This window comes from Barbus barbus (genome assembly GCF_936440315.1).
Source record: "Barbus barbus genome assembly, chromosome: 29".
Lineage (NCBI taxonomy): Eukaryota > Metazoa > Chordata > Actinopteri > Cypriniformes > Cyprinidae > Barbus > Barbus barbus.
Genome location: NC_136757.1, coordinates 27,895,406 through 27,923,387, shown reverse-complemented (window position 1 = coordinate 27,923,387; position 27,982 = coordinate 27,895,406). Strand labels below are relative to the sequence as shown.

The window sequence follows — 27,982 nt, the reverse complement described above, 5'->3', positions numbered from 1 at the left end:
CCTCTGTCTGATTGCCTCTTCAAGATGAATCGCTTTTTGTATTCCCCTATTGTAAGTCGCTTTGGATAAAAGCGTCTGCCAAATGACTAAATGTAAATGTAAAATTAATACTTTTATTCAGAAAGAATACATTAAGTTGATCAAAAGTGACAGTAAATATACTTATAAATTTACAAAAGTTTTCTATTTCAAATAAATAATATTTTCAAATAAATGCTGTTATTTTGAACGTTCTATTCATCAAAGAATTCCAAAAATTTAAATGTATCACTGTTTCCACAAAAATATGAAGCAGCACAACTGTTTTCAATATTGATGATAATTTCTTGAGCAGCAAATCAGCATATTAGAAAGATTTCTGAAGGATCATGACAATGATAATGATGCTGAAAATTCAGCTTTGCATCACTGGAATAAATTACATTTTAAAACTTTTTCAAATAGAAAACAGTTATTTTAAATTGTAATAACATCTAATAATATTACAGTATTTTACTGTACTTTTGAACAAATCAATGCAACTTTGATAAGCATAATAGCCTTTTAAAAATACTAAAAATCATAACTTTTGAATGGCAGTGTATATATCGATTATAATGTTATGTATATGAGTTATTAATGTTCTGCATTTCTGTTTTGAGCTGCGTGCGCTGAAGATGACCAGTAGAATGAAGATTTTGATAGCAGGTTTTTAATCAATGGGATTTAACTCATCATTTATCTCATATTGAATACGCTTCGTTATTTATACAACATAACGTTATACGACTTGTAGGCTATCTGCACAAAATCCCCCCAATGCATAAATGCATAAACCTTTTTTGGACGTGTTCTTCACGCAACAACGTATAGAAACTCAAATGCATCTTATATGAGATAAATAATATACACACGATATACATAGAAACCGGCTGAAATTTTTGAAATCGGCAAGTTGTGCCCTACCTGATCGAAAAAAATCACTTTGTCATCTTGTTAAAGATTTAAATCCCTGCCGCCAAGATCCTCCGTCGGTCACAGATAGTGGAAAGTGAAACTTAAATCTATACGGGTGGTTGGATTTATTCACGCACGTTAAAATCTTTCTTTTCAGATTCTTATTTACAGCATTATTTTAATAGGCTGTATATTACATTATTGGGAGAAAACAACTGATTTCAATTGTACATATAGCATTGCAATACTTCAATAAGCATAAAAAATATGTTGCACACACAAACAGTGGTTAAATTTAAACTGAGAAATGTTTAGTCGTTATTTCAGCACTGACCGACATATAGGTTGCGTTATCCACCAACTTGGATTTATTCACAGAAACTGTTGCAATGCATTCTGGGATTGCCTTCATTCTGAAGGCTAAAGCAAGTCAGCCTACCTTTTAAACCAGCCATTTCGTCGGAAGCGCACCTATGATGCCTGAAAATGCAGCTCCCTAGGTTTTGGAGCTTATCTCTGCAGCAGAAGCTTCCATTACCCAGTCAATGAATGTGTAAACAGTGGCATAGGGCTTCCTGTGATCTGTGATAGGACGGTCCAGCGACAGGCCCCTGTCCTCTTTCTCTCGTCTCTATTTGTCTGGTTTCTCTCTTATCGCCTCTCCTCTGCTCTACACTCCTCATCAATCCCACGATTCACTTGTGAGTGTCGGTCAGCCTCCAACTGCGGTCAACAGAACCTGAGACCATATGGACCCACGCGACCCCAAACACATCCAACAAGCACAGTACAGGGGCCACTTTCTGCACTTTTATAAACACTTACCATATTACTCACCACACGATCATTTATAAACAGACAGTGTTTACCTTTCATATTATATATTAATATAATTTTCATATTAATTGTATGTGCTTTTGTCATTTTATATATATATTTACTTTAATATAGTGGATTAAGTGACTAAACAAGTGTTGCTATTGTTAACTAAACTAAAACTATTAATAATCATTAACAATCTTCTATGAAAATTTGAAATGTTAGCAACTAATTGAAATGGGTTGAAGAAAAAAATTACTAAAACTGAAGAAAAATGACAAAAGCACATAACATTGAAATAAATATGAAACTGAAAATAAAAAAGTAAAACCATTTTCAAAATATTAATAAATACTATAATTGTACATTTTGTAAATAACACTAAAATAGCAATGGACCAAATACTGAATAAATGTTTACGAATACAGTATTTAAAAGAGCTTATGGTTGTAACATCATGATTTGAGTCGTTATGTTTTGAGAACAGAATATGTCTACATAGAACATCATACACTTCAAAAGAGCAAGACATCTTATTTTATGTGATATATGACACCTTATACAGGTTTTTTATTGGTATTAAAATGAATATATCATGTAAGCTCATCTATTATAGTTGTGTATATAGTAAATGTCCCTTTGAGTCATGTGAAATCGAGCAGTGACTGTATGGTGTGTGTGTGTGTGTGTGTGTGTGTGATGGCACAGGCAGGTGTGCAGCTCACCTGGGGCCTCGATCAGCTGTTTATATATTCCCAGGAATGCAGACTCCGCCTCCTTACTGCGCTGGCTCAGCGCAACCACCTGCAGCAGAGAGATGAGCTCATCAATCCAGGACACACTTAAGGGCCATGCAACACATAATAAAACACTCCAGTCAATAATTCTGCTCCATATGTTGATACCACAGAGCTACAAATGAACAGAGCAAAGTTTATTCCAGTACTTAAACTGAGGAAAACATTAGCGTGATCGCTCTCGAGGAAAACTCAGTCTAATAAAGTCACCAGTGCAACAAAGCATCCGATACTCTGACAAATATACCAGAGACTCGACATAATGGCTTCACACTCATCACAACACAAGGGGATGTTTGAATTACATTCCAGTATTCACCTCAAACTACTTCTGCAGTATAGTATAGGGACATTACCTTCTTTAACTTTATGCTGTTATGTGTTTATCTGCTTCTCCCATTTGCTCTTTTCTGACTGTCACTCTATTATAGACTAATACAATCAGATACAACAATAATTTCTCAAATATTTATTACAATATATACCAGTATAAACTGCACATTCTCTTAAAAGGTGTGAGATGACTGGATGCTTTTACTGATTTCTTTCTGAACTGTCACCAACTGAACTGCAGAGGTCAAACTATTTCAAATATAGTGAATTAAGCTACAAACTTGATCATAATGCACAATGTTTCCATCTGACATGTATTTTGAGCTGCAGCTCGTCACATTAATGGAGTGTTTCACTAGTTAGCAGTAAACTGGTTAGCAGTAAACTGAAATATTGATATCTTATTTATAATCATCATACTTTTTTTGCTTATTTCAGTTAGTGTCATAAGACTAGTGAGCTAAGCCCGTAGTAGTGCTGACAGTGTCGTGTAAACATGGCTGAAGACGTGAAAAGCAGAGGAACAGACAAACTCAATTAATTGTCATTTATGCTGGAACCGCTCCGATTGATTCAAATTCGTGACGTCGGTCTTTCAGTTCCAGCGATTCACTAGCAAAAAAAAAAAAGCAGATCGACAGAGCCATTCATTTTCGAAACTCCAAATCTGTTAAATAGTGAATCACAAATCATTTGATTCAGATGGGAAGTTCAGAAATATTTCTGCTCTGAAGTACCGATCTGAAATGATGATTCGCGGATCATTTGATTTAGATCGGAGCACGTATCGCAAATATTTTTTTCAGATTTTTCATTTTTAAATGAAACAGTACTAAACATCAAACCATTAAGGCAGTACAGTTATAAAAACAAAGAAAAAGAAAGTAAGAAAGAAATCCCTTAAGATAATTAACCATGGTTTTATTATAGTAAAAGTGTAGTAACCATTTCTTAGAACCACAGTTTTATTACAAACATGGTTAAACTATGGTTAAATGTAGCAAAACCATTTACTGTGGTTTAACTGTAGTAACCATGTTTTTTTCATGTATGTGAAATTTAGCTAGCAGAAAACAAATCAATTTATATTTTTCTAATATTCTCTTTTGAGTACTCAAATAATCCAAAGAAAATATTTTAAAACTGAAAGAAGAGTCACTTACAAAATGAGATGAGATTTTTTGGGTACATTACCAAAACAAGTGAATGAATCTTCCTCAGAAGAGTGACATAAATAGCACCTCACTTCAATGTCTGACTTATATTATAATTACGTTCATAAGCTTTTTGTGAAATTTGGATTAGCTCATTAATCTGTTGCTTGACCTCTTCATATTTAAGGAGAGAACTACTATTTCCAAAGTAGGACATCGCTTGTTATGATTTTCAAGTGTGTAGAATTTAGTAGAGATGCTATGACATCCCTACCAATATCCAGCTACTACTAAATTGTCCCTAGCAATAATTTTGATCAAATAATTTAATGTCTGTTGCCTGCTGTTATGCTCCCACCAAAGACAAAATCAAATCTACAACCTTGGCGTGACTTACTACATCTGCCAATATATATATATAATATTACATTAAATAGTACTATATGAGAAAATATTTAAAGCCTATGAAGAAGTCCTGATATAATGCAAAATGTACACTCCGAAAAAAAGGTATAAAAGCTGTCACTGGGGCAGTACCTTTTCAAAAGGAACAATTTTGTAGTCAACTTAAAGGTACATATTAGTACCTAAATGGTACAAAAGTCTACCTTTTGAAGAGGTACCGCCCCAGTGACAGCTTTTTTCTGAGAGTGTATAAAGGCTGTATGTGTCTATGAGACAGAAATGAAGAGTAAATTGCTGTTGAGGGCTCTGGGTCTGTGCTGGACTACTGTGCACAATGAAGCCAGGTCAGATTCAACCAGAACCTCCACTAACCTGACCCGTCACCCCTGCTATTCTCCTCTCCACAGGTGACTCAAACCAATTACGGATTCATTAAGGAAGAGCGGGAGCAGAATGGGCCGCCACCTGGCCCCATAGAGAGGGCACCTGTGCCTGTGGATATGTGGGTTAAAGCTCCAAAGACCACACAGAAGACCCCCAAAGCAACAGCGTTCCACTCTAGCCGCTCACGCTCGGCCCGTCATTGAGATTCTGCTGCGCACTGGAGGGGAGGTTACTGCTCAAACCGGCCGGCCAGGCCCCTGACGGGACGCTCGCTGCCCATGTGAAATGCGAGCAGACAGGCCTGCGGGTGAAGGGTACGATGCCAGTTTTGTGACGGGAGAAGAGACTCGACAGAAATCAAACGCAAAAATTCTAATCAAATCATCATTGCTTGACTCAAAGGACGTTTTATGCTGAAGTGAATCAAAGTGTGGCGTGTGAAGAAAAGTCAATGGTTGCAGTTGAATACTGCTTACTGTAAAGTATACATGAGCAAAAAGTACCAAGAACTGATCTGGATCATATTTATTAAAAAAAAAAAAAAAAAGAAGCATATTGCAATGCAAAAAAAAGGTTATAACCACATTTAAATAAAATACATTTATTTATTTAAAAAAAAATGTAAATAAAAATGAAAACAAACAAAACAAAAAAGATAATATTTTGCAAAAAAGATGATGAAGCTTATTTAAACATGATTTAAATTTTAAAAAGGTTAATTAATTTATTAATTTTTATAAATGTTTTGCATTAATTCCTGAAAATAATTTTAATGGTCCTAAGGCTTCATTTTCCTGCAAAATATAATAATTTTTTATTGGTTTTAGAGTAAAAAATGAAAACATGTTGTAATTCTGTGAAATATTTATAGAATTTTTTTTTTTTTAATTAAAAAAAGAATCTGAAAAAGAAATTACATTTTGTATAAAGAAAATGAAGCATACTGTTTGTAGAAGCATATTGCAATGGTTATATATATTTAATCATTTGAAAAAATATATATATTCATATTATTAATACAAAGTTTAGGGGACCTGCAATATTTCTTTCAAGATTCTTTGATTAATAAAAAGTTAAAAAGAACAGCATTTATTTAATAAAGAAATTTTGTGTTACAATACACAATGCTATTCAAAAGTTTGGGGTCAGTTTTTTTTTTTTAAAGAAATTAATACTTTTATTCAGGAGGAATGTGTTAAATTAATAAATGTCATAGTAAAGACTTATATTGTTAGACAAGATTTCTATTTTGAATGCTGTTCTTTTTAACTTTTTATTCGTCCAAAAAAAATCAAAGAAAAAATTATCACAGTTTCCAAAAAACAATATGAAGCAGCACAACAGTTTCAACACTCAGAATATTAGAATGATTTCTGAAGGATCGTGTGTGACTGAAGACTGGAGTAATGATGCTGAAAATTCAGTGCTGCATGAGAGAAATAAATACTATTTTAAAGTATATTAAAATTGGAAACCGATATTAGAAATTGCAATACGATTTCACAATATTACAGTTTTTTCTGTATTTTTGATCAAATAAATACAGCCTTGATGAACAGAAGAGACTCCCTTAAAAAACATATAGAATCTTACTGATCCCAAACTTTTGAGTGGCAGTGTGTATATATAAAGTATGTATAAGCATATATAAGCAGTATATATAAAACACTAAGCAGTATGCAACAAACATTGCAAATCGAAGTTGATATAGCATACTGCTATCACCTTTCACTATGTTGCATTTAATTCCATCTCAGAAATAAAAATAGTTTGCACTTTTAAACCCAATTTTGTGTAAAAAAATAACTTGTGGAAGTCAGATTAAATGAGTTAAGCACATGTTTAAAAGGTGAAGTGCATTGCACTGTGGGACTCTCTGTGTGCGTGTGCCGTTGCACATTTTGTCAAATGTAGTAGTAAAATTTGCATTCTGCACACATTATACATACTTTCTTTGAAAATAGTAGGCAGCATGACATTCTGAACCTGCTCAATAAGCATCATGTCATCTGAAGCGGTGTGTCTGCTGTACATTCAGCTTCCGCTGCCTGGAGTTCATGCAGAATAGAGCAGCGCTACAGGAATCGATACTGATACAATAGTCTCTGCACTCACTGTCTAAAAGCAATTGTGTTTCTCTCTTTTTTCCCTTTTTTTTCTCTCTCTTTTTTCTAAGACATGACATTCAGTTGCTCCATCAGCACTGGAGCTCACATACAACAAACACAAGCCGATAAATGTAAGGGATGCAATGCTCGCTGTGATGTTTTATACAAGTCAGAGCATCTGCAGACATGATTGGTTTAATTAGTGCTGCTGCTTCTCATCAGCAATAAACCTATTGAAGACTGCTTATGTCTCAACTTTAAAGGGGACCTATTATCCAAAAATCCCTTTTATAAGGTGTTTGAACACAGTTGTGTGGCCGCAGTGTGTGAAAACATCCAGCCTATAATGGTACAAATCCACCCACTAATTTTTTTATAATCTAATCAGAATGAGCTGTTTCAGATTCTCCCTCTGTTCACGTCACCGAGGGGAAAAAGTCCCACTCATTTGTGACGCTGCCCTATAGACACAGCCCTGAGTGAGAAGCAGCAGTCCGACTCTGCCATTACTGATTACTTGCTGTAGCTGCTGGAGATATACATGTCAGCGCCAAAGAGCCATTTCAAGTGTTGTGTTTTAGGATGCACTAACAAACATAGGACTCCCTCCATCTGAGCCGCTGAGGACACTGTGGTTAAGTTTCATTATATAAGGAAATGTCCTAGAAAAAATCGGTAAAGTCCCCAATATGTGTTGGGATCAATACCAAAGTCAGCGCCAGACAAAGTAAGTATCACGCGTTTGTTTTCCAAATTGCCTTTCTGAAGGAGCTTCTTGGCACTCTGTAAGGCTAATGATGCTAAAGCTACCATCGTCTCTATCTGTTTTCACTGGTGCTGTCTTCATGAATGATCGTGAATAGGAATGTGGTAGTTAAAAGTTGCATATGAAAGCAATATGAGTCGATCGCTTCAGTTTGTTGAGCTCATAATCACGAGTGGGACTTATAAAGTTTGTGATATCATCATACCATGCACCATGAGACCAGCTATGTTGTTATTTTTATCTCGCTGTGCTCCCCGTCTGTGTAATTCATAAACGCCAATTTATTATGCACAGTACAATCAGATGACTGACTTTTAAACAGAGTACGTTTTCTGTAAAGATAACAGGCTTGTACTAATAGGGGAATGTTTATTAGCAAAGGCTAGCACTGCTAATGAGGAGCACTCTCTTCTCCGGGAGCACCAGCTCATTTGCATTAAAGCAACATACTCAAATACAGAGCGTTTGGGCTCATACCCTAAAAGTGGCAATTTTAACAAGCTATAAAAATGTATCTGTCGGGTATTTTGAGCTAAAACTTCACATACATACTCTGGGGACATCAGAGACTTATTGTACATCTTGTAAAAAGGAGCATAATAAGGGACCTTTAAAGCTCAAGTATGTAATTTTCACACGGTATTGCGATTGTTTTGAAACACTCCCTTATCTGCCATTGGTCAGACAAAGAGAAAGTCCCGCCCCCAAACTCATGCCATTGGTCGAGTCAGAAGTTGACATGTCAGGCCACTCAAAGCAAACAGATCAATGTTTTAAAAGAAGACCTACAATGATATTAAAAAAGGCACAAAAAAAAGTAAACATTTCAACAATTTCAGAAAAATAATTACAAAGACAAATAGCAAGTAACAGTATATTAAACAAGAAATGTTAAGTAGAAAGCCTCCATTAATCTTTGTTTTATTAACAACTAATTAAAAAATAGTGTACACGGAACAAAAATGTTGTAGAAACTATTTTCACAAAGAAATTTCACAAATAATTGCAAAGAAACGGCAAATAACACTGAATCAAATGAGAAATTTTGAAGTAAAGCCTAAAATAGTGTTTTCCTGAAAAACACTCTGTAAATCCTGATTTACAACTTAAATTTTTTTTTTTTACAGTGTATCTAGTATTTTTCAGTATTCTGAATCTTATTAGAGACTAAAAATGCGCTTATTTATTTATAAACACTTTTCCCCTACAGCATGCATTTGCAGTCAGGACTGGAAACATGAATGAATTGTGCACAGACTGTCTCACATATGGCCAGATAATCACGCAAAGATAAATCCCTGTAATTCTGCAAGAGACAACAGCGATTTCCTTATGAATTTACACAAGATGAAGAGCCATTTCAGCCTCCATTTTTCAAGGCTATAATGACTTATTAGACAAAAGCATCATCTCTATGACGATCGCCATCATCCTCATCACAGGTTACACTGTAACATTTTTACGTATATCTTCATCATCTCCTAATGAGAGAACACACAGATTACCTCCAACATCACACCATTAACCCGTCCTAACTCCAGCACACACACACACACACACGTTAGTATGCATGCGACGGCTCCACGTTACTAATCCAGCATTCATCACACCTGAGACAATCTTAAATCCAGACAGCATACAACTGTTATATGCGGCATTAAATCATACTGAATATTAATTCACAGATTACAGCAATAAAAAAAGCACTCGTTTCATGAGAAAGTTTGATGCTAAAAACACACTGTAATCCTCAAAACATTCTCCTTTTTGGTGAGTATTCATTTAAAGTGAACTGCAAAAACTGATTTATTCTGAACTTTTTAGTTTTATATAAAAATCTGTCATCATTTACTCATGCTAATGTCTTTCCAAACTCTCAGTTGTAGCCTTTACACCACGATCAATCGACAAACTTTGGTCAAAAGTTATTTAATAGTATTTAAACTGCTTAGAAAATTACTTCAAAAATGTTTCAAATATGATTTGTTACAAATCATGTTATTACACTACAGTAAGTATATAATTTGACATGTAACCGACATCTATTGCTTAAGAAAACAGAAAATTAGTTCTACTAATGTACATTCACCACCATTCAAAGCTTGTAAGTCTCTTCCGCCCACCAAGCCTGCATTTACTGCATGTGTTTAAAAATACAACAGAAACTTGAAAATTGTGGAATATTATTATAATTTGAAATAACAATTTTTTTATGTGAATATATGTTAAAATGTAATTTATTCATGTGATCAAAGCTGAATTTTCAGCATCATTACTCCATTCTGATCCTTCAGAAATCATTCTAATGTTGATTTGCTGCTCATTTCTGATTATTATCAGTGTTGAAAACAGTTGTGCTGCTTCATATTTTTGTGGAAATGAGAATATTTGATAAAGGTTGGTGATCAAACTCCTTTTGCTGATCTGATCCCTTCTGACTGTACATTTTTTAACTCTCCTCGTCTGAGTGGACACGGGGGTGGGATAGTAACAATTTTAAAGAACTCTCTCTCTGCACGCTGTCGATTGGTCCCTGTAACGGCTTTTTCCAGTTTTGAAGCTCAGTTTCTTCAGTTAGACTGGAATGGTCCTGTATGTTTAGGGGTGATCTACCGTCCACCGCACTCTTCTAAGGACTTTATACAGCATTTCACTGAACTGGCCGGCAATATTGCCACTAATTACGATCGCTTTCTATTGGTGGGCGATTTTAATATCCATGTCTGCTGTCCGTCAAACCCCCTATCACATGACTTTCTTAATCTTATTGACGTTTTTAATCTATCTCAGTGGATCAGTGACTCTACTCATATTCAGGGCCATACGTTGGATCTTGTACTGTCATATGGGCTTGATGTGACTGATATTGTGCTCTCAGAGTGCTCTCAGATTTTATGATCTCGGACCATAAGCCCATACTATTTTCACTGACTCTTCCAGATCTCTCTCATTTTTCTACTACACCTGTAATTCTGTCTCGGTTCTACTCTCCTCAATTTAGCACAAATTTCAATTTGTGCTTTGCTGAATGCTGCTCAGAGTTGCACTTGGATCAACCATTATCTGACTTGGATACTGATCAACATCTTAGCCTCATGAATTCTGCCTGGCTTTAGGTATCAAATGCAACTGCTCCCCTTAAGCCTCACAAGCAGAAACCAAAATCTGAACTGTGGCATAACTCTGACACCCGTCTCCTAAAACAAAATTGTAGAAAGGCAGAACGAAAATGGAAAAAGGTCAGGCTGCATATCTCTCTTCAAATGTTCAGAGACTCTCTTACATCTTACCAGACTGCAGCGAAGTCTGCGAAAGCTGCATATTTTTCTAATTTAATTGAAACTAATCACTCTAAACCTAAGGTTTTGTTTTCAATTATTCAATCTGTTACTAATCCTTCCGTTAACACTTTGCCTGTTGCCTCTGTTGCTCTGTGAAAGCTTCTTGAGATATTTCAGTGACAAAATTACTAACTTAAGACTTAGCGTCTGCCCCACTTTAACTTTAACTGTCTCTTCAATCATGTCATCTGCCGTTTTCGATGCTTTTGAACCTATCAATCTCCAGGAATTGAAGGAGGTGATTGGCAAGCTTAAACCTTCATTCTGTTCTAGCGATATTCACCCAAGATTTTTTTTATTAATTATCAATTCAATTGGGCCAGGTTTGGTGTCTCTTATCAATAAGTGCCTCCAAACTGTCTCTGTTCCTGCCCGTCTTAAAGTCTCTACGGTCACTCCTCTGCTCAAGAAGCCTTCACTGGATTCCTCTGTACTAAAAAATCTTCGGACAATTTCTGTCTTACCTTTCATTTCAAAAGTTTTGGAGAAAATTGTGCTGAATCAACGTCAATGTTTTCTGTCAAGTAATTGTATTTATGAGGTTTTTCAATCTGGTTTTAAGTCTCCCTCTCTATTTTAGCTCCCTCTCTATTTTCTCTCTACATGCTACCTCTGGGCTCTATTCTGTCTAAACATGGCGTGTCTTTTCATTTCTACGCAGATGATACTCAGATCTATTTACCAATCAAAAGAACAATTCCACTGCGATTACTTCTCTTTTGCAATGTCTAGAGGAGGTTAAATCATGGCTAGCCCAAAGTTTCCTCTTCCTAAATGAAGACAAGACCGAGGTAATTGTTTTCGGTCCCAATGAGAACTCTCAGTGTATAAGCCCTGAGTTAGAAAGTTTATCTGTTTTTAGATCCTCACGGGTTCGGAACCTAGGAGTTCTTGTTGACCAGCATTTTAAAATTTGATAAGCATATCTCTCTCTTATCGGATCCAGTTTTTATCAGCTTTGCTTACTGTCTAGAATTCAATATTTTCTCACTCCTAAAACTCTAGAAATGGCTGTTCACGCTTTTGTTACGTCTCGTCTAGATTACTGCAATTCTTTATACTGCGGTATATCGAAGTGTCAAATTGCACGTCTTCAGCTTGTTCCAAATGCTGCGGCCAGACTTCTTTTAAAGTGTCGTAAACATGAACACATCACCAGTTCTTAAATTCTTACACTGGTTGCCGGTTTGTCAGAGAATAGACTTTAAAATTCTCCTCTTTGTATATAAATCCCTACACAACCTAGCCCCTGTCTACCTCTCTGAACATCTTCATCTCTACACTCTGTCCAGAAACCTATGATCCTGTGACCAGGCTTTGTTGGTAGTCCCTCACGTTAGGCTTAAGCGTAGAGGTGAGCGTGCATTTGCAGTGGCAGGGCCTCGACTTTGGCCCCTTCGCTGTCTGTTTAAGTCCCTACTAAAAACGTATTTGTTTTCCTTAGTGTATTGACTACTGTGATAGATAGATAGCTGGATATTGTTGTGTCCACATTGAAACAGCTGTGTCTGACACGACCCCTTTCATGATTCTGAGAAAAGTTTAGAGTAATTTCTTCTAGTTTGTAAAAGCAGACCTCAGCACTGCACATCTTCTGTTACTTTATAATTACAGCTTCAAAGCACCGAGAACTTCAGGATACTTTAATCCCAAAACTTAAAGCAGCGATCTGCCACATTTCAAAGGTATAATTTAGTTTTTTACATAAAACACACTCCAGCATTCACTGACTAATTTCTCATTTGCACAAATGGAGAGAAAAAAAATCAAATGCTCAACTGCCAAAAGCATCTGTGGTTGGATCCCATAATTAATTTGAAAACAGAAAATATGCTTAATTTTCAGAATCCGTGAATGTGTTTTCACATACGTGCAAACTTTCGACAAGTGCAAACGTGTGTGAGCGGGTCAAGAGGAGCACAAAGGCATAAAGAAAAATCAGTGTAAAAGAAGGAAAATGTGACAAAAAGAGCGTGAGCAAGAAATGAAGGCAGAGAGGCTCCAATAAAGACTAGCAATTAGCAATTATACACTCATCAATTACAATTATCACAACTGGTGATTATGCAATTAGCAGTGAATCATCACTTTTAGCCCTGATGGCTGAACATTTAGGATGTGCTACAGAGAGAGTTTGGGTTCACGAGGACAAAGAGTCAGATTGAGTGACTTCCTTCACAATTATTAGAAAGTTAATCACCATCAGTGTGAATGCAAATGAGTGGAGACTTCACTCAAAAATAATATTTTTCCATCATTTACTCAACCTTGTGTCATTTCCAAACCGGTATGCTGTTATTTTTTGTGGAAGACAAAAGGAAATGGGATAAGTTGTCATAAACGAACCTGCCATTCAACAGCTTATTATAGAAAAAATGGAGGCAATAAATGTGTACATATTATTATTTATAAAAACAAATGATTATTAATTATTATAAACTGTATAAATATAATGAATAAAAATGTGTATGCAAATGCATAAAAAATAAAAATAAAATACAAAAATGATAACAATATAGGTAACATCCAGAAATATTTAAATAATAATTAATGTTTATGTTAAAATAATAAAAAATGTTTTGATTGCAAAAAAATTCACAAAAATTTAACCTTTCATTGGATAATAAGAATTTAAAATGGGGGGAAATAACATTATGAAATAAATGTTTTTCTCTAATACACATTGGCCACAATTAACGGCACCCTTTTTATTCAATACTTTTTGAAACCTGCATTTGCCAGTTTAACAGCTCTAAATTTTAATGCCTGATGAGGTTAGAGAACACCTGACAAGAGATCAGAGACCATTCCTTCATCCAGAATCACTCCAGATCCTTTAGATTCACAGCTCCATGACGGTGCTTCTTCTCTTCAGTTCACCTCACTCATTTTCTACAGGGTTCAGGTCAGAGGACTGGAATGGCCAGCAGAAGCTTGGTTTTGTGCCCAGTGACCCATTTTTGTGTTGTTTTTGAGGTTTGTGTTTGGATTATTGTCCGGTTGGAAGATCCAAACATGGCCCATTATAAGATTTCTAACAGAGTCAGTCACTTATTGATTTTTTATTTGTTAGTATTTGATAGAATCCATGATGCCATGTGTCTAAACAAGATGTCCAGGACCTCCAGCAGAAATATAGGCCCACAACATCAAGAATACAGCAGTATATTTCATTGTACACATGGGGTACTTTTTATCGCTGTGTTCACCAAACCCATCTTGAAAAGCTCATTTTTTAGTCTCATTTGACCATAGAAGCCAGTCCCATTTGAAGTTCCAGTTGTGTCTGATAACTGAATATGCTGGAGTTTGTTTTTGGATGAAACCGTCCCGAGCAACATGTGGTGATGTAGGGGCTGTTTGACAATTTTTCAAGGTTTTCTGACCCCGAGACTCAACTATTTTCTGCAATTCTCCAGCTGTGGTCCTTGGAGAGTCTTTAGCCACTCAAACTCTCCTTCTCACCGTGCATTAGGATGATATAGACACACGTCCTCTTCCAGGCAGTTTCGTAACATTTTCTGTTGATTGGAAATTCTTAATTATTGCCCTGATGGTGGAAATGGGAATTTTCTTAAAGCCACTTCACTAATTTGTGAAGCTCAATTATCTTTTGCTGCACATCAGAAATATATCCTTTGGTTTTTCTCATTCTGATGGATGATTAAGGGAATTTGGGCTTTGTTTTCCCTCCTATTTATATTTCTGTGAAACAGGAAGCCATGGCTGGATAATTTCATGTTCATAATCACCCTGGAGTGCTCAAAATTGTGAATATGAATGGGAATATACTTCAGAGATATTTTACTCCTAAGCATTTCTAGGGGTGCCAATAATTGTGTCCAAAGTGTATTTGAGAAAAACATTTATTTCATAATGATATTTCCCCCCCATTTTAAATTCTTATTATCCAATGAAAGGATAGATTTTTGTGATTTTTTAAAATAAAAGATCAAAAGTAATAACAATGCAGATTAATTTTCACAGGCTTCTTTGATCATATTTACCAAGGGTGCTGATATGTTTGGCCATGACAGTATGTATATATATATATACTAATATATATAATAATAATAAATAAATAAAATTCCAGGCCATGAGCTTCCTTAACATAAGTCAATGAACAAAAGTAAGATCATCTGGATTCTGACGATAACAGTGCAGAATAATAAGCACATGCGTAAGACAAACTATGAGTTATCCAGCGTCATACTGGAGTGAATCTGGCTGTAGAGTTTGCGATGGACTCCTGTGAAAAAGCAGCTGCTGTCTCTGAGGCACAGAGAGAAATGAGCAACCGAAATCCTGACACATATCCAGTCCCCACGTCAATTCCAATCAGCAGCCTGTGTCACTCACGCACACACACACACACACGCACACACACACACACACACACACACACACACAGTGACAGTACCAGCTGCAGAACCAGTGCTGGTGAAACACTGCCCTCTGAGAGCCAGACTCACTTCATAGGGGACTGCAGGGGGCTCATGAGCTGTTAAAAAGCTAATAATCAGCTAAAATCAAATGTAAACTTAAAATAAATAAATGGGGCTGTACAATTAATCAAAATGAAACTGAAATCATGACAGTGTGTTTTCTGCATCTCAAAGTGGCTCAGTTCAGCTGCTTCTCATCATCTACATCTCTGTGTGCACTGTGAGTTTAATGTGCATTTTGTGAAAACTTGGTTCACTTTATGTATACATTTACATAATTAACAACATTTCTGTTTACAGAAGTATACAGAATTTCACAAGTATTCCCTGAAATTAAAAGCTTGATGTTTTGGACGTTTGAAAGAGAAGAATTTAAGACACAAATATTGGTAATTTGAAGTATACAACAAAATAATTAATTTTTAATTTTAACATACAACTTACAAAACCAATATATTTCTGCCTTTATTTTTATACTTTTTAATAATTCATTAATTAATTTGATAAATAATTAGTTATTTATAAAATAATTATATACTAGGTTTAAACACTTGAAAGTGAAGCAGTCAAGACAAATATTGGTAACTTGTGTAAAACAATATTTTTATAATGATCAAATATTCATTATTTATTTTATAGTACAACTGTAATTTACAATATTTTTATCTTAATTTTTATAATTTATATAAATTATAAAAATATATAAATTTACTTTATAAAGAGACTTAATTGTTTATAAAATATATGAAATAATTAAGATTAAGGACTTTATTTTATAGTACAACTGTAATATATTTCTATCTTCATTTTTATACTTATATAATTATAAATAAAGACTCTTAAATGAGGTTAGTTGGTTTCTGCAACAGCAATATGAGACATTTTCATATGAGATTAAATGTCATATCGCTCTTAAAATGGCCATAAATGGCAAAATAATTGCAGTAGTTGTGCAGCCCTATTTATACATAATATCAAAATAAAACATTTACTCAAAATATAAATGAAATATTCTACCTGTTTATCTGCATGACTATTAACCCAAATCAAAGAATGTGAAAGTGCTGTTAAATTTTTGAAATAACTTCTAATCTCAGGGGTACTTGAAGTAAATATTTCACATTTATGGGATCTGGCTGACTAAAACGTTTGGGAATTCCTGCTCTACATCACGAACTGGATCAGAGACGTACAGCAGAAGATGTTTTGTGACAAAACGGCTTCAGATACTGATCTCAGTTCAGTCAGAATCCTCACACACGCTCGAGAGAAGACAGTCTGGCAGAGTTTGAGATGATCTCAGTTCAGCTCGAAATCCAGACGACATTCACCGGAAGAGACGTTAAACCCTGATCAAAGTCCTGGAGACTCAACCCCTCTAACCTCTACAGAGCACCACAGCCCAGGGTTACTGTAATATCTTTATCTCAATTGTCTGTACTTTCAAACACAAGAGCCACTTTCAGCAGAACCGAATCTAGACGGCTGAGGTGTGGTGTGACCTCAGCTGAACAACAACATGCAACTAGAACACAGAGTGAGAGATCACATCGAGATTAAAAGAAAAGAATAAGAACAGAGATGAATGAAGCGATTGAAAAACATCAACAGCTAAAGAAATGAACGATGCTTCTGATTAATACGGTGGGTTTAAAAGTCTGAGAGTACATAGCAAGTCTGTGATTGCTCTTTCAGTTAAACCTGGAAATAAATGAAGTTTCACAGTTTTGACTAATTCAAAATAACAACAACAAATGTTTTGATTGATAAGTTCCACATTCTGTGCTCTATTTCTAGACTAATTGTGACTGATCGCGTGATTTTGTCAGGTTTTTTGGCTTCTGTTGAAGCTGAAAAAGCTCTCAAGAACTAATGCATAAAGTAGGTGCTTATCTGTTAAAGGGGTAAATCTATGGAATAAATGTGATAAGGAACTAAAAGTATGTAATTCACTTTGGCAATTTAAGAAAATGTATGAAAATAAGGTGATAATTACATGACTCAGTATTAATAAATTGTGGATGTATTGTTAAAAAATTTAAGTAATAGCTGGAGTGTATATTTTTGTTTTTCATTATTTTTGTACATTTTGGGAAATGTTTTTTTAATATTGTTTATTTTGTGTTATTTAACTGAGTGAAAAGTGTCGCCCACTCAATAACTATGTATTTTTATTTATTTTGTGAAAATTTGTCTGTGAGGACCGGAAAAAAAATTATTATTGATTGATTGATACTACTACTGCTACTAGATACTTCTAACCGAGAAGGTTCAGTTAAGATGAATGGGAATGCTAATGGCTGCTACTCTACAAGCACTATTGACCAAAAATAGACTCATTAAAAAAAAATTGAGACATTACGAGAAATGTGACGGCCTCAAAGTAGCTGTCGGGAGCGGCTTCATCCTACCCTGTGAGTGAACTGAAGGCCGGAAAATGACCCTCAAAAACCTCAAGAGTTATCGCAGACGAGACCCAACAACCACAGTGAGCCGTTTGCAGCGATCTCTCCGTGTATCACATTACACCGCTCATCCATTATGAGCACTTGGGTGCCAGTCAAGGTGAGGCAGCGCCGTGGAGAAAGAAAGAGAGGGTCTGGTCCGTGATGGATGGATCTGGCCCGCCACGGCTCCTCTCCTCTCCCTCACGGAGCTGGTGACTTTCCAGCCAGGCAATTATCATTGCAGAAGGCGTAATAGCCTAATTAATTACCAGTGTCAACGTTGCCTTTGTTTCACTGTAACAGGACATCACGCCAACAGAGCATCCACTCAAAGCAAAAACCTCTGATGAACGAGAGGCTCACCACACAACACCAACCTAAACAACCTTATGAAGAATCTTTCTGTTTATTTATTGCGCTTGTTTAGACAAGTCGTCACGTCACAGAGCAGCACAATCCTGACGCTCAGACGTTGATCTGGAATCAAGATGCCATTTACATTACAAATAAACTGCTGAATCTGAATTCAACAACTGGGATTTGAATGTAAGGGTTACAATTAAACTGAATTATATGAGAGACACAGAAAGAATGACAGACAGACAAAGACATAGATAGACAGATAAACAGAAAGGTAGAATGACAGATAGATGGAACAATAGACAGAATGATAGAGAGAATGATAGACAGACCGACCAACCGACAGACAGACAGACAGACAGACAGATAGATAGATAGACAGACAGATAGATAGACAGAGATATTTTGCACAATTCATTAAAGTAAAAACAGACAAACAAGTCAGCAGTTGTTATACAGTAAGAGGACAGAGATTTCAAATGAATGTGGAGCAGCTCAGATCATGTGATCTTAGAGAATTCGATAAGACTTGTTTGAGTCCATAGTGAGATCTCACTCAGACACTCATCTGATTGCTGACTGTCAAATCTGAGCACAGTTTGAGACGGCTGAGATCTTTTCTGAAACGCGTAAGGTTACTGGTGTCTTTTTTCACAGGAGACACATCTGAGAGACAGGACACTGCAGCACAAGTATCCATTTGTTCTCCATTCAATCTCATTGCTTTTTAAGAGAAAAAAGACAGTAGTATGGTATGAACACTGCGATCATTCAGTACCATGGCATACACCAAAATACCACGGTATTACCCTTTACAGTCTAATTGGAAGCTAACGCACGTCCTAAACCGGCCCGTGAAACACCTCAAGAAGGATCTAGTTCTCACAGACCACTGGAGCCGAGCAGAAAGTACTTTATAATAACGTCAAATGTCGCAGGCAGCCATCAGAGAGTGAAATATTATGTGTCAGGTCTGTCACATTCCCTCCATTTTTACATTTGAGTCGAAGCGGCGGTACACAGGCAATCAGACGGCAGAGAGGGAAGCCAAATACAGTGCGGCAGCGGCAGGAATTACTGTGTGACTGATGCTCTGCTTCTCATCTTCAGTTAAACGCAACACAAACGCAATAAAACTGCATCTTTGAGAGGAGCGAGTAGAAAGAGTGCAAACCCGTCAGTCTGTCGGAGCGTCTGCGCGGGGCCTGAGGCAGCGGGGGCTCGTTGTGGAGCGCATTGACTCTAATAGGAGTCGTCTCTGCCGTTGCGAGCAGCTCCTCGGCTCCCACTGCGAGGGGAGTTTTGCATAATTAATGGCTGTTGATGTTTCCAGGTAGTCGCCCGGCAAATTCACTTCAGACCGGCTGCCACGATCACGTCTCCGGCGAGAGCGACACCGGAACAGACAGCTAACATTACCGCCATAAACAAGGCAATTTTGTACAGTGTCTTCCGTCATTATTGTGAAGTGTTCAGGGGCGACAGTTCGAGTCACTTCGGAGATGAGAGCGCGAGGAAAAATTATGAAAAAATAACGGCGACGCCGAGTGCTTTTCTGTGTCGGCAAACCTACAGAGGCTTCAGCTCCTTGTTTAGTGAAGCTTCAGTGAGCTTGAAGATGTCAGCAGAGAAACGCAGCCGTATTTTGTGCTGTCACAGGAATACGAGCAGACTCCGAAACAGCAGTGAGAGCTGCAGAAATAGTGTGTTCACATAAATGTACTTGGGATGAGCAAAACTATACTTTCATAATAAGTCAGTGGGGTCTGAACGACCAAGGCAAGGCAAGGCAAGTTTATTTATATAGCACATTTCATACACAGTGGTAATTCAAAGTGCTTTACATAAAAGAAAGTGAAATAGACATTAAAATCAATAAAAACATGGAAATAAAAATAATAAAAACAAGGAATTTTAAAATGATATAGAAAATGATTTAAAATAAATTTAAAGAAAATGATTATACATAAAATGTATTGCAGTCAGTTCGGACATATAGCACAGTGCTCATTCAAGAAATGCACAGTTAAACAGATGAGTTTTGAGTCTTGATTTAAATGTGGCTAATGTTTTAGCACATCTGATCTCTTCTGGAAGCTGGTTCCAACTGCGGGCCGCATAATAGCTAAAAGCAGACTCCCCTTGTTTTGTGTGAACCCTTGGTATTTCTAACTGACTCGATCCTAATGATCTGAGTGGTCTGTTCGGTTTATATTCAGTGAGCATATCAGCAATATATTTAGGTCCTAGGCCATTGAGTGACTTATAAACGAGTAAAAGTACTTTAAAATAAATCCTAAATGTAACTGGAAGCCAGTGTAAGGACCTGAGGACTGGTGTGATATGCTCAGATTTTCTGGTTCTAGTCAGAATCCTGGCAGCAGCGTTCTGGATGAGCTGCAGCTGTCTAATGGTCTTCTTGGGAAGGCCGGTGAGGAGACCATTACAGTAATCCACCCTGCTGGTGATAAAGGCATGAACAAGTTTCTCCAAGTCTTGATTGGAAACAAAACATCTAATTCTTGCAATATTTTTGAGATGATAGTATGCTGATTTAGTTATTGCTTTGACATGACTATTGAAACTAAGGTCTGTCTCCAGAATCACCCCAAGATTTCTGACTTGATTTTTAGTTGTTTGACCCCTAGAGTCAAGGTATGCATTCACCTTGAGAACTTCATCTTTCTTTCCAAATGCAATGATTTCAGTTTTCTCCTTGTTTAACTGAAGAAAGTTCTGGCACATCCAACTGTTAATTTCATCAATGCATTGGCAGAGGGAGTCAATGGGGCTGTAGTCATTTGGAGATAAGGCTAGGTAAATCTGGGTATCATCAGCATAGCTGTGATAGGCAATTTGGTTCTTCCTCATTATCTGACTTAGTGGGAGCATATACAGGTTAAACAAGAGCGGTGCAAGAATTGAGCCTTGTGGGACTCCACATGTCATGGCCGTCCACTTAGACTTATGCTCTCCTATACTCACATAATAACCTCTCCCTTCTAAGTATGACCTGAACCATTTGAGTGCCATCCCAGAAAGCCCGACCCAGTTTTCCAGTCTCTCTAAAAGTATGTTATGATCGACAGTGTCAAACGCAGCACTAAGATCTAGTAGTACCAGCACTGATATTTTGCCAGAATCAGAATTGACGCGAATATCATTTATTATCTTAACGAGTGCTGTCTCTGTGCTGTGATGTGCTCGGAAACCAGATTGAAAATTGTCCAGGTATCCATTTGACTTTAAGTAGTTGTTCAGCTGATTAGAAACTACCTTTTCAATAATCTTACCTATGAAAGGAAGATTTGATATGGGTCTATAGTTGCTCAACATGGTGTTATCAAGATTGCGCTTTTTCAGAAGGGGCTTAACAACTGCAGTTTTAAGGGAGTTTGGAAAAGTCCCAGAAAGAAGTGAGGCGTTCACCACTTCTAAGAGATCAGCTTCTAAACAGTTAAGCACATTTTTGAAAAAGGATGTGGGAAGTGTGTCAAGATAGCAGGTTGAAGATTTAAGGTGCTGTACTATTTCTTCCAAAATTTTGTTATCAATTTCTTTAAAAACACACATAGTCACTTCTTTTTGAAATTGCGGTCGAATCTGTGTGACCTCTGCATAACTTGAGGATGTGCCAATCTCCTTTCTGATATTATTGATCTTCTCAGAAAAGAAGGAAGCAAACTCATTGCATTTGCTGTCGGAGAGCATTTCACTGGGAATCTGACTTGGGGGGTTTGTCAGTCTCTCAACAGTCGCAAAAAGAGTGCGGGTGTTGTTTAAGTTACTGTTTATAAGGTTTGAAAAGAAAGTCTGTCTAGCTGTGGCTAGTTCCACATTGAAAGCATGAAGGCTGTCTTTATAGATGCTATAGTGAATTTCGAGTTTCGTCTTCCGCCACATCCGCTCAGCTTTTCTGCATTGTCTTTTCATGCTCTGAACTGCTGTTGATTTTCTCCAAATTGATTTCTGTTTCCCCGTCTTCTTGCTGACCTTTATCGGGGCAATATCATCAATAACATTCTTAATTTTTGAGTTAAATGACTCCAGGAGAAGATCAACAGAGTCTGCAGAAATGCTTGGTGTTAATGATATTGCCTCCATAAATAGCGCACTAGTGTTCTCGTTAATGCATCTCTTTCTGATAGAGACAGATCTAGATTCAGTGGTGACCGAGATCAATATATCAAAGAAAATACAGAAGTGATCAGATAGTGCTACATCCTTAATTACAATGGATGAGATGTTTAGACCTCTACTGATGAGTAAATCTAGAGTGTGTCCACGATTGTGTGTTGGTCCGTGCACATGCTGACTCAGGTCAAAAGTGTTTAAAACAGTTATAATTTCTTTTGTAGTTTTGATTTCTGCATTATCTATGTGAATATTAAAATCCCCTGCAATAGCAAAACAGTCAAACTCTGAGGAAATCATTGATAACAGTTCAGTGAAATCATCAACAAAGGCTGGAGAATATTTTGGAGGCCTGTAAATAATGATAAACAGGGTGCGTGGAGCACCTTTCAGCACAATACCTAGGTATTCAAAAGATGAATACTGACCAAATGACATTTGCTTGCACTGATAAACATCTTTAAACAGAGCAGCTACACCTCCACCTCTCCTAACAGTCCTGCAGACACTTATAAAATTAAAGTTAGGAGGGGCTGTTTCAGTGAGGACTGTTGAACTGCAGCCGTCTTCTAACCATGTTTCATTTAAAAACATAAAATCCAGGTTGTTTGTGGTTATTAAATCGTTGATCAGAAATGATTTATTTTTAAGTGAGCGAATGTTTAAAAATGCTAACTTGATGGAATTACATTTTGTCTCTACAGCAATCTTAGATTGATGCATTATAGGCCGCAGGTTAGATGGGTCAGCCGTACGGCTTGAGAAGGCCTTAGACTTTCTATTGCTTAATAAAACAGAAATAGAGGAGGCTACAGGCACACTGGGTTCCCGCTTGTTCTGTAAACATTTGTGAATGTTGCTGCTAATATAGCGGGGACCCGACACACATCACTGAGAGCTGTTATCAGTTGTTTTTGGTTCACCTACACCAGATGGAGAGGGGTTTGGGCCCTGACGTTGTGGCAGCGGCCGGAGAGCTCTCGCAGGAGGAGGAGGGTGAGCTGGGCCTGCAGTCTTTGGTGGTTGTGGGGCCCGCCGTTTTTTAGTTGATATCTGGGGACTTGAAGCGAAAGAGTGGGAGAGTTTGGTCCCAGCATACACCAGTTCCTCCATTTTCTGTGAGAAGCTTAGAAGTGGAGATTCTGGGGAGAGTGATAGTGTATCTGGTGAGCAGGGCTCTGGCTCTGGTGTTTCCGCTGGCTGTGAGATGTCGTTCTGGCTTCCCTGGCTGTTTTCCAGAAAGTCGTCCTTGGGTGCTGAGTCTTGGAGCTGTTGTAGTACGTCACAGTCTGCATGTGATGAGCTCTGTGGGCAGGGCTCAGCTGGGATGTCCATGAGCAGTGCTTGTTGTGGCTGCGTGGTGTTATCAGTGTCCTTGTGGGATGTGTCAACCACATGTTGACTCAGAAGCTGACATGAAGTCCTGTGGTCACTCAAATACTGTCCAGGTGTGTGTGTGCCATTCAGGCCGAGTAGATTGGCACACACCGCTCAAGGATGACGGAGGGAGAAATAGATATTGTCCTTAAGCACTCTTGCACCGAGTCTGTTTAGGTGGAGGCCATCTAGTTTAAACAGTTGTCTGTGGCCCCAGAAAAGATTGAAGTTGTCGATGAAGTTGACTCCTTTTATACTGCAAGTTCTTTGTAGCCATGTATTCAGCCCAAGCAACCGTGAAAACATGTTAGTTCCCCTTGCTGGGAGTGGTCCACTGATGAACGACTGAACTTCAAGACTTTGAAGCGTTTCAAAGAGTTCACTGAAATCCTTCTTAAGGAGTTCTGACTGCTCCTTCCGAATATCATTCTTCCCCACATGGATGATGACTCGATTTGCAGTCTTGTGCTTCATCAGAATGTTCCGAAGTTCTTTGTTCACATCAGAGACATTTGCTTGAGGAAGGCAGTATGTAGTTGTAATCCTGCAACTGATGTTTCTGATAATAGAGTCGCCCACTATCAGAGTCGTGGGCTCGGCTGCGCTCTGAGCTGAAAGCCGCTGTCTGCTCGACCTTGAGCGCCTGTTAGTAGCGATGTTAGCTGCTGGCTGATTCGATCCGTGTTTAGTCACATTTGCGGATTTCTCACCCACATTCATTAATGCTTCAAATCTGTTCTCAAGATGTAAAGGGGGTGGTAAGATACCAGTGTTTACAAGTCTTGTCATAGCCGTATCTGGGGTAGAGGATGCTACGGCAGCAATACGAGATACTCGTGATAATCTGATGTCTCGATTGCCTTTGGGTCTCGCTCCCTGTTTGTGCCATCGATTTGTCTGTCGATCTGTTTCGGCTTTTTCCTCTACACTTTGTATAAACTTTTGAGATTCAGAGGACTCACCAGCTGTATGCTGAGGGGGTCCATGATGACCGTCTGCTGTGTGTTCCGCCTGTGTTGGAAGTCCAGTAAGTAACTTTGTTTCAAGAACCGCAATCCTTTGTAGAAGTTTGTGGCAGTTCATGCAGCAAGTAGATTCCACGAGAGGCATTTTCTCTAGTCTGTTTGAATGTAGACAGCTGTGTTTTTCCGTCTCTGGAATGTAAACTGCTGGGAGAAAGTCTTAATTTTCCCCCCAAAAAATGTGTTGTCTGAGCACTGTGCTGATCTGCTGAAGTTAAAATCTTGGAGAGATATGAGAAAAATGCAAAAATAGGGAGCAAAGCGGAGAGCAATAAGCAAGAGCGTCCGAACAGTAGCAAAGCCGGAAGTCTTTGATTTTTCAAAGACTTCAAAGAAAAGTGATTTTTCGCTCAAAAGTTTGACATCTGTTTAAATCAAGTGCACAGGCTCTATTGTTTCGGTATAGCCTAATAAGACATTAAACGTTTACGGAAACCTCAATATCTCATCTCAGGATGGTCGTAGCTCCATGACGCACATATAGAAACACTCTGCACATTCTTGTTCCTTAGACTTACAGTATAAGACCAAAGGTCAGGATCAAGATTGCTTAAGATCCTGCAATTAGGGTCAATTCACAATGGCACTCGACTGTCTAAATCCTAAATCTTTTTAGGGAGTAGCTAGTTAAGTATAGTGTGCATGCAGAACATTTCAGGCTTGAGACTTTATGATACATTTTGCTTGCAATACTGTGCCTTGAACAATCTGTGATGCCAGTACCTGTTAGACAGATAGAATGATAGAGAGAATGATAGAACGACAGAACGATAGATAGACAGACAGACAGACAGACAGACAGACAGACAGACAGATAGACCGATAGATAGATAGATAGATAGACAGAACGATAGACGAATAGATGGACAGACAGACAGACAGACAGACAGATAGATAGATGACAAGATGGCGCCGCTGATGGAAGCTATTGTGCGTTGCTCTCCAGTGTTTGTACTGTTTTTGTTTGTTTTTCCTGTTTTTTGTTTTTCAAATACGATCAGTTTTACCAGGGATGACCTGCTGAACATTCGGCAGAACACACCACAAAATCTTTACCAGATTTAGATTTTTCGGACGTTTTGCTGGACATTGTAGTTGCCGGAGCCGTAGCTCTGGTCAAACGCTACAGGAGGCGCAGGCGGGGAAAGCGTTGCCTAGTATCCATCTGGCGAATCTCCGCTCTCTACCCAACAAAACGGATGAAGTCCTTATGCTCTCCCGGACAAATAAGGATTTTTCTAACTCTGCTGCTCTGTGTTTCATGGAAACCTGGCTAAATGGCAACATACCGGACAGTGTACTACATCTGCCTAATTACCAGCTGATCAGAGCAGATCGCGACGCAGAATCAACGGATCACTGTTACACAACAATAAAGGACGCATATCACTCGGTTCCACGAGCAGCTTTAGGACTCTCTGATCACTGTTTGATTAATCTTATTCCGACCTACAGGCAGAAACTTAAATCTGCAAAGCCTGTATTAAGAACTGTTAAAAGATGGACTAATGAAACAGAGCGGGATCTACAAGCCTGTTTCTCTCTCACTGATTGGACTGTTTTTGAAGCCGCTGCCATCGATCTGGACGAGCTCACCGAGACTGTAACATCTTATATCAGTTTCTGTGAGGATATGTGCATTCCTAACAGGACTCATCTAATCTACAACAACGACAAACCATGGTTCACTGCAAAACTCAGACAGGTCCGTCAGGCCAAAGAAGATCCTTACAGAAAGGGGGATAAAGTCTTGTATAAACAGGCCAAACACACACTGGAAAAGGAGATCAGAGTGACAAAGAGGAATTATTCTGACAAGCTAAGGAAAACATTATCTTGCAGTGATCCTGCTTCAGTGTGGAAATGAATGAAGGATATCACCAGTTACAAGTCACCATCCCCCAGCACTCTGGAGAATCAACAACTAGCAGAAGACTTGAACGAGTTTTATTGTTGTTTTGAAAAATCACCCCACACCCGCCCTGAACACCTCTCCACACAACCATTCCCACCTCCAGCAACCCTCCTCTCCCCCACACCTACAATTCAAATCAGCGAAGAAGATGTGTGCCAGGTCTTCAGAAAGAACAAAAGAAGGAAAGCACCAGGCCCAGACGGTGTGTAACCAGCCTGCCTAAAAATCTGTGCTGACCAGCTGGCCCCCATCTTCACACAGATCTTCAACAGATCACTGGAGCTGTGCAAAGTCCCCTCATGCTTCACACACTCCACCATCATCCCCGTCCCAAAGAAACCCAAAATCACTGGACTTAATGACTACAGACCTGTGGCCCTGTAGCCATGAAATCATTTGAAAGACTGGTTTTGGCTTATCTGAAGGACATCGCCGGACCCTTACTGGACCCCCTGCAGTTTGCCTACAGAGCAAACAGGTCTGTGGATGATGCAGTCAACATGGGACTGTACTTCATCCTGAAGCATCTGGACAGACCAGGGACTTACGTGAGGATCCAGTTTGTGGGCCTCAGCTCCGCTTTTAACACCATCATCACGGAAACCCTTCAGAATAAACTAACCCAGCTCTCCGTCCCCACCTCCGTCTGTCAGTGGATCACCAGCTTCCTGACAGACAGACAGCAGTTAGTAAAGCTTGGTGAATTCACATCCAGCACTCGTACCATCAGCACCAGAGCTCCTCAGGGCTGCGTACTCTTCCCCACTGCTCTTCTCCCTCTACACCAACGACTGCACATCTAAAGACCCCTCTGTCAAGCTCCTGAAGTTTGCAGACAACACCACACTGATCGGCCTCATCCAGGACGGTGACGAGTCTGCTTACAGACAGGAAGTTAAGGAGCTGGCTGTCTCGTGCAGTCTTAACAACCTGGAGCTTAACACGCTTAAAACTGTGGAGATGATCGTGGACTTAAGGAGAAACCCCCCCTGCTCTCCCCCCACTCACCATCATGAATAGCACTGTGACTGCAGTGGAGTCATTCAGATTCCTGGGCACCACCATCTCCCAGGACCTGAAGTGGGATATTCACATAGACTTCATTGTCAGAAAGGGCCAGCAGAGGTTGTACTTTCTTCGCCAGCTGAGGAAGTTCAACCTGCCACAGGAGCTGCTGAAACAGTTCTACTCCGCCATCATTGAATCCATCCTCTGCACTTCAATAACTGTCTGGTTCAG

The 27,982-nt window shown here is 38.3% G+C and overlaps 1 protein-coding gene across 1 annotated transcript in view; it reads right to left on the bottom strand.

The window, feature by feature from the left end:
• Positions 1-27,982, bottom strand: part of LOC306849785 (homeobox protein cut-like 2) — a gene marked incomplete at its 5' end in the record, with an annotated part of 166,409 nt that overhangs the window by 42,648 nt on the left and 95,779 nt on the right. The window contains one exon of the mRNA XM_079385094.1: positions 2,481-2,559. Within this exon, the coding sequence (XP_079241220.1) occupies positions 2,481-2,559 (79 nt within the window). The remainder of the gene's footprint in view (positions 1-2,480; positions 2,560-27,982) is intronic.